The following is a 17145-nucleotide window of genomic DNA, read 5'->3' on the forward strand; positions in this document are numbered from 1 at the left end:
TAAATAAATAATATAAACAGTAGCTTAACGTGAGCAATCCTTGTTTAGTCAGTAGAGAGGTAAGGGAAAGCAAAACAAATTGGCAAAACAGAAGAATATTTGGGTTGTAGGCTACTCTGTGACTCTCAGGGCTTATATAAGTCTTATGCTAGACCAGGGCTGTATAAAAGGTCATCTGAACCAATTGCTAAACTTATTTTCTAACCAACACCTAATAAATAATCGAGAACCTTGGTTGGTGCCTCCCGCCACTGACACACCTCTCGGCTCTAGCTGAATGAAAGTTCATAGTGGCTGGAGTTCTCCAAAGCTCAAGAACTTAACTCCTCCATCATTTAGTAAACATCTGGAACTCTAGATATATGAAGAGAACAGTGGGGTCCCAAGAGAGGGATTCTCACTTAAATTCAGAAAGGAGAAGCACTATCAGATAATCCTTTTATCAAGTACAGTGTTAAATATTATTAATGTTTTTAAGGCACCGTTGGACAAAATTATTGGAATTTCTGGAATGTCTCATATAGACACAAACTGGAGAGTTACATCAGTGAGCCGGCACAAGGATTAACAACAGATATTGAGAACATTTAATATTTATCAATGGTGCTTGAAGTCAAGTAACAAGTGCTTAGAACTTACCGCTCCCCATGGACCTATCCTCCACTGGTTCCCCACTGACCCTGAAGAACGGCCACTGTTGGTGTTCAGAATGGCCAGCGTTGGGTTCGATCGTATTCCTTGGTCCGTGTTGTGGAAAGGATGACCGGATCTTCCATAGTCATGGTTGACATAGTGACAGGGGGATATAGAGCACTCCTGGTCGGTCTGTGGGATGTCCTCAATGTCACATTCGCTTCGATCAACTGTCTGACCAATGAAATCCACACATGTAACTTGTCTCATTGCTTTGCCCTGGCCACAAGTCACCGAGCACTGTAGCGAAAAATGGAAAAAAAATAAAAATAAAATAATGTCACTAGGTATAAAACAATGGCAATAATTCATTTATTTACAATTATTTATACCATACTTTCTTTCAAACTGGTTCCAGTTTGCCAATATAGTAATAATATTTTTTTTTTAAATAAAGTTTGCCATGTTTTTTTTTTTTAAAAAAAAAACAAAAAACATTTTATTGAATTTTACAAAAAATGATTGAGGCCAACAAGCAGGGAGTTCTACTGGAGAGAGCATGAGATGATGGCTGTACATATACGCTGGGCTTCAGAGGGTACAAAAGGAGTTATGCTTAATCAATATCTTAAATAGGATGAGTGATAATGAAGCGATGGATAGAGGCCCAAATGGGGAGCAGTTTCGGACAGGACCATCAAATGTGGGACAGGGTGCCAAGTTTGCCATATTTTCATACACATTGTTCATGCCCTCTGTAAGTCTGTTGTAGGGGTTGTATAATCAGTATTGGTTATTTATAAAGTGCTGACATTGAGGGGATCATGATACAAATATATTACATGACAATGGCACAAAACAGAAGGTAAAGTCACAGCTGACATTATAGTATCCTCATCAGCACAAATGATTACATTGACATTAATAAATGCAATAGTTTTCCCTTGTGGACCATTACTTACGCACAATGGAGACAGACATTGCAGAGGCTTACCCAATCGTGCCATCACTGAGATATGACCACTAAATACGGTGCATTTCACTAAGGTCTGAGCACTTTATTGTATTCAGTTTTTCTCTCCTGCTCATTAGTGTGTTCCCTGTTTATTAGCCAATCAGATCAACGGAATGGTCAAAGTGTGGCCAATGAGAACAGCTAAATGGTCACAGCAGCAGGAGATAAGCAAGTGTGATTATGTAAATGAGGACAGGGCTGCATGTGACGGGGCAGTAACATGATGTGAGGAGGATGGAGGCAGCAGGAAGCCACAGACTGAGAGTTATATAGTGGAATGGGCAGGGTCCCCTGCAGCACAGAGTATATTAGGAGATGAGTGATGTGCTAGTGAGGACAGTGCTGTGTGTGATGTAAAGAGGGAATTTGAGACAGCTGGAAGCCACAGACTGAGAGTTATATAGTGGGAGGACAGGGTCCCCCAGCAGCACAGAGTATGTCAGGAGAGCAGTGATGTACTAGTGAGGACAGTGCTGTGCGTGACAGGGGCAGTGACATGATGTAAAGATGGAAATGGAGGCAGCAGGAAGCCACAGGCTGAGAGTTATATAGTGGGAGGACAGGGTCCCCCAGCAGCACAGAGTATATCAGGATATGAGTGATGTGTTAGTGAGGACAGGGCTGCATGTGACAGGGGCAGTGACATGATATAAAAAAGAGGATGGAGGCAACAGGAAATCACATACTGAGAGTTATATAGTGGAATGGGCAGGGTCCCCCAGCAGCACAGAGTATGTCAGGGGATGAGTGATGTGTTAGTGAGGACAGGGCTGCATGTGACAGGGGCAGTGATATGATATGAAGAAGAGGATGGAGGCAACAAGAAATCACATACTGAGCTTTATATAGTGGAATGGGCAGGGTCCCCCAGCAGCACAGAGTATATCAGGATATGAGTGATGTGTGAGGACAGGGCTGCATGTGACAGGGGCAGTGACATGATATAAAAAGGAGAATGGAGGCAACAGGAAATCACATACTGAGCGTTATATAGTGGAATGGGCAGGGTCCCCCAGCAGCACAGAGTATGTCAGGAGATCAGTGATGTACTAGTGAGGACAGTGCTGTGTGTGACAGGGACAGTGACATGATGTAAAGATGGAAATGGAGGCAGCAGGAAGCCACAGACTGAGAGTTATATAGTGGAATGGGCAAGGTCCCCCAGCGGCACAGAGTATATCAGGATATGAGTGATGTGTTAGTGAGGACAGGGCTGCATGTGACAGGGGCAGTGATATGATATGAAGAAGAGGATGGAGGCAACAGGAAATCACATACTGAGCGTTATATAGTGGAATGGGCAGGGTCCCCCAGCAGCACAGAGTATGTCAGGAGATGAGTGATGTGCTAGTGAGGTCAGCGCTGCATGTAACTAGGGCAGTGATATGATATGAGGAGGGGAATGGAGGCAGCATGAAGCCACAGACTGAGAGCCACATATTGGAAGGAGCAGGGTCCCCAATAGCACTGAGGAGTTAGGATGTCAGGCCCCTGTCCTACTGATGAAAGCAAAATGATGTATCAGAAAGCACCTCTGTATGAAGCAACGTTCACCCATCCAACTTGTTTTTCTAGTGAATTGAAAGGCTGAATTCCCATTAATATTGATTAGGCCACAAATTTACTTTCACAACCGTTAACAAACAAATGGCCCTGTGAAGCCCAACACTTACAGAACTCCACTCCAGGGCTTTCCACTGTCCGCAGGGCGTCACCGTACACACTTCAGTCGCGGAGGGCTTTGGCAGGTGCGAGCAAGCGGCTTCATCCGCCACCGAGCCTTGGTCGTCTCGGCAACTGACATATCTCATTCTTGTCCCTTTTCCACAAGTTGCTGAGCACTGGGAGATATTGAAAAGGTGATCAGGAAACAGCATGAATTATTCCCTAGATGCCTCAAACAAGAGTCTACTTTTTGTAAAATATAGATTTCCTTTTTCTTCTAAACTTTCCGCTACAGGGTGATAAAATTCTATTTTTAGAGACCAAATGAAATGAAAAGTGGTCTTATAAATGAATGAGAACGGCTTTCAGACTATTTCCCTTAATGTGCACTAATTATAGTGATTGCCAAGGGTGGCATTGATAAAAATTTGTATTGCACATAATATTTTAAGATCCAGTTCTTTCCTCTGCATATATTCTTTGTCTACAAACATCAACACATTCAAAATTCACAAAAGACAAGGCTCAATCAAACAGTCAAAATACATGTATCCACTCTCTGGAGCCGCGATACCTAGGGGCTGTCACATGGAGCAGTGGTGCAGGTTACATAGAGAGGAGCGCTCACTCACAAATGTGCACTCCCACCTGCTAAATACAGGTTTGGGATCACATGTGTTTATTTTATTGCTTCAGCTGTTTTTATGGAAAGTGCATGGCTTAGGGAGTCAACAGGGGGTCAACGACAGGTGTGCAAAATTTTTGCTCCTTCTAAGTTTTGTGGCCAAAAATTTGATTTTATGCGGTAGCCTGAGGCACATAAGTGAGCTTCAAAGGGAGGAGAGTGCTCATTTTGGGGAGAGTTCCCAATTTAGGGCATGACTGACCCTTAGAGCCCCCCCTTCCTAAAATTACCAACCTCGACCAATTCAATGGTTTGCCTTTACCTCCAAGCAGCTGCACTTTACACAGAAATATAACAATGTAATAAATATGTCACGTGAACTAAAGACCTGATATTCGCTTACTGTCATGAGCTTTTTAGGTCATATATGAGCAGTGTGTTAGGATTGGCTGTGACCCCGATCCAATCAGCTGGCACATACAGGAGGACAATCCTAGCTGGATGTTTGAATCTCCGGCTCAGATGTGTCAACGTGGCTCTAACAAAACCGAATGCAGTTAACAGTGAGATTCAGAGGGAGAAGGAAGTCGATAAAGGGCTTTATGGTGGAAGGGATCTAGCTAAATAGAAGGGAAACAACCCCTTTAAGGAGATATAATTGCTATTTGAAAGTAGGCACTAGCTGAAGACTAGCTACAAACTGCATACCGGCAATAGCTTCTGTCGAAGTCAGATAATTGGATATAGTCATTTCAATTAATATCTAACAACTTGATTGTCTTTGTCTGAAATTATGCGTATAGCAGACTACGGCATGGAGGAGTGTAATTAACCGCAACACATGGCAAACACTTACACGCGCATTTACATGCACACATACACTTGTAATTAGCTCATATTAAATGTAGTTGCAACACATAGTTATGTATGTTGAAATGTAGCGATGTTTATGGTTGATATACACGTTAGTGATATCCAAGGTTCAGGTCACAGGAAACATATCATGTCTGGTATATTCTAATCCTCAATTTATTCGCAGATGTCCGGTTCAATCGCCGAACGGATCGCACCTTGCGTATGGAAGTTAAAGATTATAGGAAATAAATAATTAGAATGATATTGTCTGTGTAGTGCAAATAGACCACTTTAAACCAGTTCTTGGCGGGAAGATTGGAATGCATCTCCAGGAGAGCTGACCTCCACCCTTGGATATTATCGTTTGAACTGGCCAATGAAATGCATTGCACTGGACCCTCCTGTAGCCTGAACCTATGGAAGCAAGCCACATCATCTGTATTGTTTTCAATGTATCACTGACTGTATATAAGTGGGAGCTCTGGGACCAGTGTTCAGTCTACTTGACCACAGCCTTCAGACCTGAATGACTGTACACTGGATACAGAGCGCCTGCGATAAGTAACGGCTGTACTTATTTCATTCTCAATTGTTATTCTGCTACTTTTGGCTAATAAATCGAATTGTGCTTTGGAACCACATAGCTGGAAGTGGACAATCATTATTGGATAGCAACTAGACGCTCATAACACTTCTGTAACAGGAGTTTGAGAAGTGTGACTACTGATTGACTAATGCTTCAAACAAGCCATGTATTACAATGCTGCTGTCCTACAAAGGGATGAAAATAATCTTTTTTTTTAATTAAAATATAACACAAGCAAACTTATTAAATATAAATCAGACATGATGATTGGTTCATCAGTAACACAAGCATATGAAACAACGACACACATTCCATGACGTGTCCTCAGTCTGGCTGTTCAAAGGCTGGTATGGCAATACCGTAGTATTTTCCTTTCATTAGGTCAAATCTATACAGCTAGATTAAAACATTCAGCACATGGCCCCGAGAACGGTGCGTCTGTGATGCTAAGCAGAGAATCAGAAAATAATCCTTTGTGCTTATGCAGTAAAATCAAGACATCAATCAGCCGTAAATAGCAAAAATCTCATGCACGTGCCCAAGAGCTGACGCAGAATCCAGCGAGCAGATATGCCTAAATGAGAGGGAGAATGGTAGAGGAAGTAATATATTAGTAATATGCACTTACAGGTGTCCAAGATCCAAATCTCCACTGTGTCTTGCTGTCGACAATCTGTTTGGTTTCTGGGATGCCCGGGCACGCAGCTGTTTCACAGTCCTGTCAAAATCAGTTTGGTTTGTTAGCAGCTTCCTTGCCATAATTAATGCCTTTTTGAACTTGTTGCTAAGAAGCGACGTTGGAGGCCGCCTGCTGATGTCAGTCGCGGTCTCCTCACTTTGGGATGCAAAATGGGGCCAAGTGTAGGGCTCCTACGCAGCCTGGCTTTCACAGAACGGTTTACATCTCAAATTGTCAAATTAGATCTTTCACTTGGAATAATTACTTTCTTGATATTCCAAGTATTGTGAGTAGACTAAAGTTTTAGTCACCTTTTATCAGTTCGTTCTATTATGTCTATGACACCGTAATAAACATTTCCATAATAATGCTAACCGCTGCTTGGCTCTTATCATGGATATTTTGTATTAGACATGCTCATTAGAAAGTGGGTTGGATGATGGAACCTAACAGAACTGAATTATGGAGAATCATTTATGGTGTTTATCCCTGTATTCCTGGCATGTAGCTGTAGCTATCCTATTTATATCACTGTTATGGCTTCAGCATATAAAACTGCTCAGCCTGCAGATTCAGTGTATGTTCTTTCTGCACACTTTGAGCAAGATTTTTATGGGCAGCTGCCGATCACAAATGGAGAACTTAAAACTCGTACTTGGAGTAGTACTGCTCTAGGGATCAAAAGTTGCCTCAATCATGGAGTTTACGTACTGTATTTAATATACTTTTTGGGCATGAGTCATTAAGGAGAGCAAAGCAAAAATAGGAGTAGGTTTGCACCTGGACAAACCATGTTACAATGCAAGGGGTGCAAATTAGTTTATTATTTCACTCTCTCACTCTCGTGTTCAGGACTTTGCCCGGGCTGCTCCCCTGCTGTGGAACGATCTTCCACGTTCCATCAGGTTAGCATCTACTCTCAACGGCTTCAAGCGTGCCCTCAAGACTCATTTCTTTATTCAAGTCTATCAGTCCTCCTCCTAACTTCCTTGTCCTGGCTCTCTCCCCCAGTTAGTACCACCCTATTTGGGTCTCCCCCTCCCCATTAGGATGTAAGCTCTCATGAGCAGGGCCCTCTTTCCTTGTGTGCTACTTCTATTATTCCATCACCCTCTGTACCTCTTGGCCCGCTTCCCTAGCCCTGTTTTCCCTGTCTTCTTAAGCTTTGTCCTTCTTCTTGCTGATTTCTACCATCCCTTTCATTATCTGTCCCAGATATAATCTGATTTGCTTTACCCTGTCACCTGTGTTTGTATATATTTTTGTATCATGTTGTGTCTTGGTTCTGTTTTCTGTATATGTAACCTACGGCGCTGCGGACCCTTTGTGGCACCTTATAAGTCAAAGATAATAATAATAATAATATTTTGCACATAAGTTAAATACTGGCTGTTTTTTCATGTAACACACAAATACTTGATAGCTTTATTTTTACACTGAAATTTAAAGTTGATCTAGGACATGCCCTACCCCAACTATACATCTGTCCCCACATTTTAAATTTACCTCCCCCTCCAATGCAACATGGTTTTGTCCAGGTGCAAAGTTACTCCTTTTTTTATGCTTTACTCTCCTTAATGACTCTGGCCCTTAGTTCCTCATTCTGCTGTAAATAACAAAAAACAGTCATCTTTAGTTCAAAATAAATGACAGATATGTGACAAAGGTGGTGAATCTCACCTGTGTGTCCGTGGGTCGAGTCGCTGCGTTGCATTCACTGTCGTCGACCACTACCCCGTAAGCACCCACCACGCATTTCACCGCTCTCATCTGATAACCGGCGCCACACGCTGCTGTACACTAAAATGGGCAAATAAAGGCGCGCTGACTATACGTCCATTCTATGTATTCAGGGGAAAATATTTAAGCATTTCAGAGCCATTTAAGAAAATGTATAAGTATTTTTTCTGCTTGACCCATTTCATTTACTATGTAGGTCAACCGTCTAACCTACTGGCTAGGATTACATGCTTCATTCGCTGCCTTCTAATGTATAAGTAAAGAATCTCAAATAACACTGGTATGTGGATTTCAGATGTAAACTTGATTTATAAATCACTAATCCTAACATGTGGCATTAGTACACGGAGAAAATAGCCAGATCCTGCATTGGCCTCTACAGAAGCAGATTAATAATCAGTGTAGAGTATATACAAAGTCATCCGATGTTGGTTTTTAAATGCATTTAATACATTAGGTGATCCATAGATTGTAAGCTTGCGAGCAGGGCCTCTCACCTCTTTGTCTGTTTTACCCAGTTTGTTTATTAGTTTATTACGTTTGTCCCCAATTGTAAAGCGCTACGGAATATGTTGGCGCTATATAAATAAATGATGATGATGATGATGATGATTAGGTGGCACACTTCTGTGGAGCAGCAATAAGCACAGTGGCTTAGTGGTTAGCACTTCTGCCTCCCAGCACTGGGGTCATGAGTTCAATTCCCGACCATGGCCTTATCTGTGAGGAGTTTGTATGTTCTCCCTGTGTTTGCGTGGGTTTCCTCCGGGTGCTCCGGTTTCCCCCCACACTCCAAAAACATACTGGTAGGTTAATTGGCTGCTATCAAAATTGACTCTAGTCCCTCCCTCTTTGTCTGTCTCCCTGTCTGTCTGTGTCTGTGTGTGAGTGTGTCTATATTAGGGAATTTAGACTGTAAGCTCCAATGGGACAGGGACTGATGTGAATGAGTTCTATGTACAGCGCTGAGTAATTAGTGGCGCTATATAAATAAATGATGATGATGATGATGACTATTAATACACCATCCTGCTAACAGTAAGTCTCATGAGGCTGAAACATGGATAGTGGTTGACCTCTATGATAGCTAAAGTGAAATAATAATTATAACAATAATAATAGTAATATTAAGACTAAAATAAATGAAAAACAAACCAACACAGACAAATGTGCAAATTTGATTTAGTAGCACATTTTACAAAGAAACCAAGACTGAAAAGATTGTACCTGTCCCCATAGACCGACTTGCCATGACGCACATTCCTGTTGCTGACAGTTTTGGACCGAAACCGGCTTCGTGTCAAGATCGCAAAATCTGTCATTCACTCGGCCTTCTCCAAACTGGCACCATGTCTGCCGATGTTTGTGACCCTTTCCGCAAGTTACCAGGCACTGCAAAAGATGACAATCCATAAGAGACAATCTGTCTCCATATGTCACCCCTGCGTATCATTACTATTTGATGACTACTATCTTGTTGTCTGATGACGGTCACAGTTTTACCCATGGGGAATGTTTAAAAGGAGTTTCCACCATTTTTCACCCAGCCCTGCTCTCCTCTTAGTAGAACAATGGTGGGCATCGCTCATGAAGACTCTGCCAAGGACTTGTATTCTCCAGACATGGTTACCTATAGAATCTACAAGGGTTTTGGCCCACTGTTGGTGGGACTAAGGCACCACAATAGATGGTCGACAAGAAAGCATCAAAAGAGTCATTAAATTACATGGTTAGGTGTTTATCTGTGGAAAAACCACATAGTCCTTGGCCTACGGTGGCAGAATTGCAGGTTGGGGCCACGAGAGCAGATTGTGGGCCTCTGGGAACTTCGGGAGTCGTAGCCACTGCATCCCCATCTATTGTCGACACCCTGTATCAAACCTACCTATCTGCTCATACTTAGATTCTATAGGTCTAGAGAGTAACAATGGCAGAGGTTTAACTTGGCTTTGCAGAGGTAATGTTATACTAGACATGATGGTTTTACACTTACATCTGACCAGTCGTCTGTCTTCCACTGTGGACACAGGACATCACCGCATCGCTGCTCTGTTGACTTCTCCTGATGGCTGCACTTGGTGTCATCAACGGTATTATGGAAGGAATTCACACACTTAGCACTACGTCTCCTGGTCCCAGTACCGCAACTTTTAGAGCACTGTGCGGGAAGAGAGAACCGGCTTGTTATAAAAATGTGTTCAAATGGTGCTAGCAAGTGCGTCATTTGGAATATCAAGATGGAACAATCGGCAGAAGGTTTCCAAAGTTTATATTAGTTTAATTTATGAGACCGATAACAGACTAATGAGGTAAGTGTAATGATGTAGTAATTATTCAAACACTTAGGGTCAGATGTAGATTTTTCCGACAATGGGCGAATTGCACACTCAAGAAAGCCAGACATAAAAAAAAGTATATTCACATAACTTAATCACAAACGGTTCCCAAGCGCCGGAGACCGTCATTCAGCATTATCATTCGCTATTTACACCTGCCCGAGACAACCTGCAAACTATATGGCTTTCACAGTCGTATATGTGCCTTTTTTTCGCTGTCCATCCGCTTGCAATTTCGAGAACATGTCCTTACTGTACTCGCCTTATGCTAGAACGCCTCTCCAGCTGGAGACCTATGAAAACCTGGAGGAGGTCTAGATGTTGCCCATAGCAACCAATTCGATTCTCATAACTCGACATTTGGGTTGGTGACCTCGGGACAGGGGGCGTGGCCACATGAAGATGAGCTGCCCAGATCTCTCCTCCCCTCCAAACACCGACATTGCCGCCATTCACCGCTGCAGTGAACAGACAACACTTCCCAACTTTCCCATTGATGACAGAGCCTTCAAATTGGGACTGCCCCGCCTAAATTGGGGCGGCTGGGAGGTATGGATCTAGTTATCATTTTCTAGAACGCACAAGATAAGTGATAGCTAGAATATGATTGGGTGCTAGAGGCAACACTTCCACTTTTCCTTTTTCGAAGGTTTGATAAATATACTCCCAATGTCTAAACTGGTTATTGTCAGATAAGCAGAAATAAGGTTATCCTATCTTCTCCATAGATTGAAAGTGCAGCCTATTGTCCAGTGTAAGGGAAATGAGACACATAACTAATTTACATACAAAAGTCATGCATTATTTCATGTCTAGATTTGCAAAAGATACAAATACAAGTTTTGTTAGATTGTGGCGGAATTATCTTGTGTTATATAGTGTATACATAAATTCAAATTCAGACTTTAATGTATGTCCCTTAAAAAAAGTTTCCAAATATTCTATAGGCTTCTTCCTTTATATGTCTGACTTGATTGGACAATACTAACTTCTGACCAGTCCGAGTAGCTCCATCCTACAATGTTACAGTCCACGTAACATTTCTCCTTGCTGTTGGGCTTCTGTAGACCACCGCAAAACCGCTCGTCCACCTTCTCCATCTTTCCTTCCGATTTTATGTACTTTTCACAGAAGAAATCGATGGTTCGGACACCAGGGCCACACTGGGGGGTGCACTCGCTCTTTCTTGCCACGTGCCACCTATGAAATGTTGCCGTTAGTGTTTGCTGGATGTGATGGTGAAGAACAGATACTACGGAATATTGATCGCAGTATAAATTACCTTAATTCACAGTCAGTGTTACAGGGCTCAGTAATTAGCTCAGGTTGAGGAATTCGATCACATCTTTGATCTGAGACCACCAATTGATCGGAGTCCCTTGTGCATACTGGTTTCCTTTTCTGTTCCCCTGACGAAACATATATATATATACCTTTTCATTATATGCAAGAGCCAATGATTGGTCTGTGCCTTATACTTCAGTTATGACATTTAGGGTTGAAAGAAGTGGAACACAGACCAATATTAGCAATGATCAATTCATTTTCCTTTTAACTTGATCAGTAATTTAAAGTCCTGTGCACTCGTCCTAAAGGGGCTGTCCACTTTTGGACCAATCTTGTTACACCCTTTTCCCCTATCCTTCCCACCATGTCTGATTTTTCTTGGCTGATATTTATCATCAATATTTGGTCATTTCTAATTCTATATATGCCTTTTTGGACGAGACAAAGATTTGTCAATTCAGGCTATTCTGAAATGTCCTTCTCCTAGTCATTTCAACCGTATGCAAATATAAAAAATAACGGTATGCCCATATGTAGGCAAAAGTCTTTCTCAGCTCATCACTGCTAAAAATGAATGCCTATATATATATATATATATATATATATATATATATATATATATATATATATATATATATATATATATATATACATATATATATATATCATATATATATATATATATATATATATATATATATATATATATATATTGGAACACAAAAAGACAGGGGGCGCCAACATAGTGCATTACAATAATTTAAAAATGCAGTTACAACTCCAAAGATAGGTTTTATCCGTACCATCTGGTACGGATAAAACCTATCTTTGGAGTTGTAACTGCATTTTTAAATTATTGTAATGCACTATGTTGGCGCCCCCTGTCTTTTTGTGTTCCAATTACTAGGTCTGACACTTGCAGACAGGTGTTGAATGACCGGGGAGCTGCCTACTACAATATAAGTATTATCTTTATTTTTTTTCATACTATATAATTAAGCGCTCTGGGCTTAAAGATTTTGTTTGATATATATATATATATATATCTCTATATATATATCTATATCTATATATCTCTCAATATATATATATATATATATATATATATATATATATATATATATATATATAGGCAGCACTGTGGCTTAGTGGTTAACACTTTTGCCTCACAGCACTGGGGTCATGAGCTCAATTCCCGACCATGGCCTTATCTGTGTGGAGTTTGTATGTTCCCTCCGTGTTTGCGTGGGTTTCCTCCCACTCTCCAAAAACATACTAGTAAGTTAATTGGCTGCTATCCAATTGACCTTAGTCTCTGTGTGTGTGTGTGTTAGGGAATTTAGACTGTAAGCTCCAATGGGGCAGGGACTGATGTGAGTTCTCTGGACAGCGCTCCGGAATTAGTGGCGCTATATAAATAAATAAATGATGATATATACATAAAAGTTCTACATAAGTAGCGCCAAAACACTGCTAAACCCTGGTCCTGAGAATGTCACGGATGGAATCTGGAATAGCCAGGCTACAGTAGTCTTTTACACTGAATGGGTGATGTAAGAGTTTTTGATGGAGGTAGAGATAAAAAATAACATTTTGTGATGCACTTCCCTTTTAAATCTGAGAACGCTCTCAATGTGTGTGTCTCGGACTGCTAATGCTATCTGCTATTATTTGGTCTTTGAAACCAATATGATTCCCTTCAGGGATAATGCGAAGGTGACGCTTAAGTTCTCCGATCTATTTTCCTGAAGACTTGAAAGCCATAGGGGTCTATTGAGGAAAGGTTCTTATTTATCTTCCAGCGGAATAATATGACACGTTTTCAATGTTATTGCACGGGCCATTCATCAAACTCAGAGAGGCGCTGGACACTCTGATGAACAAGCTCTGTGGAATAACAATGAAAAGTGTTTTATTTGAAGCAAGAGCAAGAACAACCTTTGATGCCGATATTACAGATAACTGCCGGACAGCGGGATGCTCAGTGCGTTTGCAATGAGAGGATCGGGAAATTATGCAAACGTCTCATATGGGCAATTGAGGGGAAACAAGGGGAAAAAAATAAAAGAAAACACTTTATAATTTTAGCAAAAGTAAACAGTGACACTGCTGTTAACTATGAGGGGAAACATTTTAAAAGACCCATAAACTTCAAATGCAAGTTACTTTGAATATAAGATCAATTAGTGACATTCAGCAGTGATCAGCAATGGCCTGATAAACATGCAGATTGCGGTCACTGTATCAGATTGCCAGGCAGAACAATAAAATACTGATCAGAACGAGTGTCAAAAGCCACAGTTGTCCAATTGTCTGACTCAATGTTGCTCCATTTCAAAATTTTCCAGGTTCTGATGCCTGGAAAATTCAGTGAGCAGAAAAGCTTGTTAGAGTACTTCGATAAATAATATTCTGACAAATACAAACGTTTGTACTCAACCTTTCTATGTGTACTGTAAGAACTCAAAAATGTATTCGTTTTGGCTCTCCACAAACAGTATGTTGCTTTGGCTCTTAAAAATCTACCCTTCTTTTATTTGCACCAGGACATACATCTAATACTATTACTTTTCAAAAATAGCCAATATTTTTTTGCAAACAGCAACAGTCCCCATAGCGAAAGATCATCATCACAGCTCCCAGTTAACAAAGGCCAAAATTGCTTAAAGCTGTTGCCGACCACAGTGGAGGCAGCCATTTTATGTGGCTGCAACAATATTCAGCTTATTAATTCACTAGGATGCACACCTCCTAACATATTACTCTCCGACATTGGGACAGGGAGCCTGGCCACACCACAATGAGGGCGTGGTCACCAAATGCCGAGCAGCAGTGAACGGAACATACCTCCTAACGGGCCAGAGCACTAAAATCGGGACTGTTGGGAGGTATGAGGAAGAAGTGAGATCGTGGACATATGAGGCACAAACTGCCTCATGCCCCAATGATGTCATTCTCTGGAACAACAATTAAACACACAAAATGGCTGCAGACAACATTTATACTTTATGGGGTCAAATGTCCAGAAATAAAGAACATATACAGAAAATGAAAAAGGAACACAGTATGTAGATATAATACTAAATAGCTCACTGGGCACAATGGATGTAGGTACAAATTGACATTAATAGGGCTTATTTACTGACATAGAATGTATGTGAAAAATCTGCACAAAACCAAAGCAACCAATCAAACACTTCCTTTCATGATCTACCTTGCAGTGGGCAGATCAAAGCTCATTGCTGATTGGCTGCTGTGGTGCAGTGCAAATTCTGCACCTTGATCCAATGTTAATGAAGTAAGTTATTAGACCGCACCTGAGGGATCTGATGCCCCGTTAAGTCCTTACCTTGGCAAATTTTACTGCACGCCTGCCAAGGCCCAAAGGGATTCCAATAGAAAAGTTGAGGTTTATCTTCAATAGGGATATTAAAAGTATATCGGACATCGGGGTTATATAAATTGCCGACTGATAATATCTAGATAAAAGAAAAGCTGATAGTTACACCCCTCAGTCACTAAGTTATTTGACGGCAAAGCATAACAGATAGTTTTACTTAGAGCGAGATTTCCATTACCTGCAGTACAATTTCTTGCTCAATCCGATCCGTACAGTTAATTCTTTCCACGGCGTGGTCTGACCCACTGTATTCAATCACTGCGTTCCCCACTTTGATTTCCTTCTTGAACATAGTGACCACAAAGTCGCCATTTAGAAGGAATTCCCCATGGCTGTTTGACAAAGCTGCGAGGAGAAACACAATATCATATAAGAGAATGCTTTGACAGATGCGAAGCTCACAGGGGATATTATAATGGTTACAGATATCTCTTTTCTATCTGCAGTTAGGGAATTTATTTTAACCCTTGGACAGATACCAATCAGTGAGATATAATGTAAGCCATTACATTAATTAAATTCCAAATTCAGTTCAAAGTTCAAAAGAAAACTCAATTTCCTGCATTCTACCACTGACAAAATACATTTCTTGTCTTGCTTCCTACATAACATGACTATGTTTGTGTCTTTGTCCGTGCACACGTGTGGATTGTTTTTTTGTTCCTCTTTAAAACCTATTAGTTGCTTGGTGGAATATATACAATCTATTAACTTACCATATTAAAAACAAAACATGTTTTGTACAACTATTCTTGCTGCACCAAACAAGGGTAGAAGTGTTGCTTAAAAGTAACCACTGTGTAAAGTCTACAATGATTCCATTTTCCACGTTAATAGTGACTTTGGCCACAAGAGGCGCTGTTGCATTGTTGCTTAAGAATGATATGTAATTTTACCTTGACCAATCAATCAGGGTGGCAGCTTCCACTTATGCTAATATGCAGAAAAATAAGGACATATTTTATGACGATCCCTAAATTCAAGGGACAGTTCCAGGTTTTAAACATTTGTCCCTGGAGACCTTTGTCAGTCACAATGTCCCTGTGTTAATATTGAACGACTGCAGTGCATTGTTATCGGCCTAGATGGCTGCGATTTTGTGAAGTGTTCTAACCGCAGAATGCTCCCATATAAAGCAATGCTATCGTAAACAACAGGGGTGATGCTGTCGCGCCATTGCTGCTTCCCTCCCAGTTACTTATGTCTCATCGCATCAGGAAAATAAAGTTACTGCTGTTTGAGCAACCTACCAGCTAATTTGGAATATTATATTACATATTGAAGAGAGGTTCTCCCCTATATGGATTTTATTTTTTCATTCTGAACCTCCCTCCCATTGACTATAACAGGCCTGGTCAACCTGTGGACTCTCCAGGTGTTGTGAACTACAAGTCCCAGCATACACTGCCAGCTATCAGCTGTCTATCTAATGGCAAAACATGCTGGGGATTGTAGTTTCACAACACCTGGAGAGAGACAGGTTGGCCAGGCCTAGACTATAAGAACAACCAGATATCTCCCACGTTACAGCCTCCAAAATAGTTTTCTCCAGGCACCACTGCTTGGAGAACTAACAAAGGAAGTGGATCATCACATAGATACACCAGTCCGGACAGTAATACCATCTCAAATTCCCACATATAATCTTTGATGGTCTGTGTCTTGGTAATGACAGTGTCCATGGATAATGTATAGCAAAAAATAAAAAATGAATTGCTTTAAATAAACCAAACGGGGTGCCTGGAATATTTTTCAGTTCCATCAATTCAGCTCAAGTCTAATCACCAGATAATCTGATACATTCAGAGAACTGGGCCAATGTGATACTAAGTGGCAGTGTCAGAAAGGTGTTTATAGTCAGACAGAGAGCGGATTGCTTCCTCTGTAAACTATCAATTGTGGTAACAGCAGTAAATATGGCAGAATAAACAGTGCGACAAGAGTTCATTTCGAGCACTTTTGTTGCTGAAGATGAGCGACTGGCCGACAACTCTTAAATTGCATTTCAGATCCATTACGCCTACTGTACGCTTTCCTGAAACTGTGCTTGAACAATACAGCTTTGTGTGGCTGGTCGTATTTCTTAAAGCAGATAAAATTGCAGTCTGAGGGATTGACGTCTGGTGGAGCAAAGCTCATCAATAAGTCACAGAAGGCAGAAGACTGATGCAAACATGAGAAAAGTACCTTTTTTTTTTGTCGTTTCTTTAAAATAACTGAAAGTTTAAAGCTGGGAAGCAAAAAGAGGTTGTATGAATCCTATGCTGACAAGTATACAAACATGGGTGTATGGATAAAGTAGGAATATGGGTAATGTTAAGGAC

At 41.0% G+C, this 17145-nt stretch overlaps 1 protein-coding gene across 4 annotated transcripts in view; it reads right to left on the minus strand.

Annotated features, from left to right (window-relative positions):
- ADAMTS9 (ADAM metallopeptidase with thrombospondin type 1 motif 9) overlaps positions 1 to 17145 on the minus strand; it is a 197544-nt gene that overhangs the window by 82026 nt on the left and 98373 nt on the right. For all 4 annotated transcript variants that reach the window (XR_012678594.1, XM_075183375.1, XM_075183374.1 and 1 more), the window contains 10 exons: positions 15000 to 15166; positions 14771 to 14900; positions 11417 to 11543; positions 11124 to 11334; positions 9792 to 9956; positions 9026 to 9190; positions 7739 to 7858; positions 6008 to 6097; positions 3322 to 3489; positions 640 to 933 (listed from right to left, as the gene is read on the minus strand). Coding sequence is in view for 3 of the 4 variants with exons in the window: in XM_075183375.1 (XP_075039476.1) it covers positions 640 to 933; positions 3322 to 3489; positions 6008 to 6097; positions 7739 to 7858; positions 9026 to 9190; positions 9792 to 9956; positions 11124 to 11334; positions 11417 to 11543; positions 14771 to 14900; positions 15000 to 15166 (1637 nt within the window). In the remaining variant the exon portion in view is untranslated. The remainder of the gene's footprint in view (positions 1 to 639; positions 934 to 3321; positions 3490 to 6007; positions 6098 to 7738; positions 7859 to 9025; positions 9191 to 9791; positions 9957 to 11123; positions 11335 to 11416; positions 11544 to 14770; positions 14901 to 14999; positions 15167 to 17145) is intronic.

This window comes from Mixophyes fleayi, chromosome 8 (assembly GCF_038048845.1).
Source record: "Mixophyes fleayi isolate aMixFle1 chromosome 8, aMixFle1.hap1, whole genome shotgun sequence".
NCBI lineage: Eukaryota > Metazoa > Chordata > Amphibia > Anura > Limnodynastidae > Mixophyes > Mixophyes fleayi.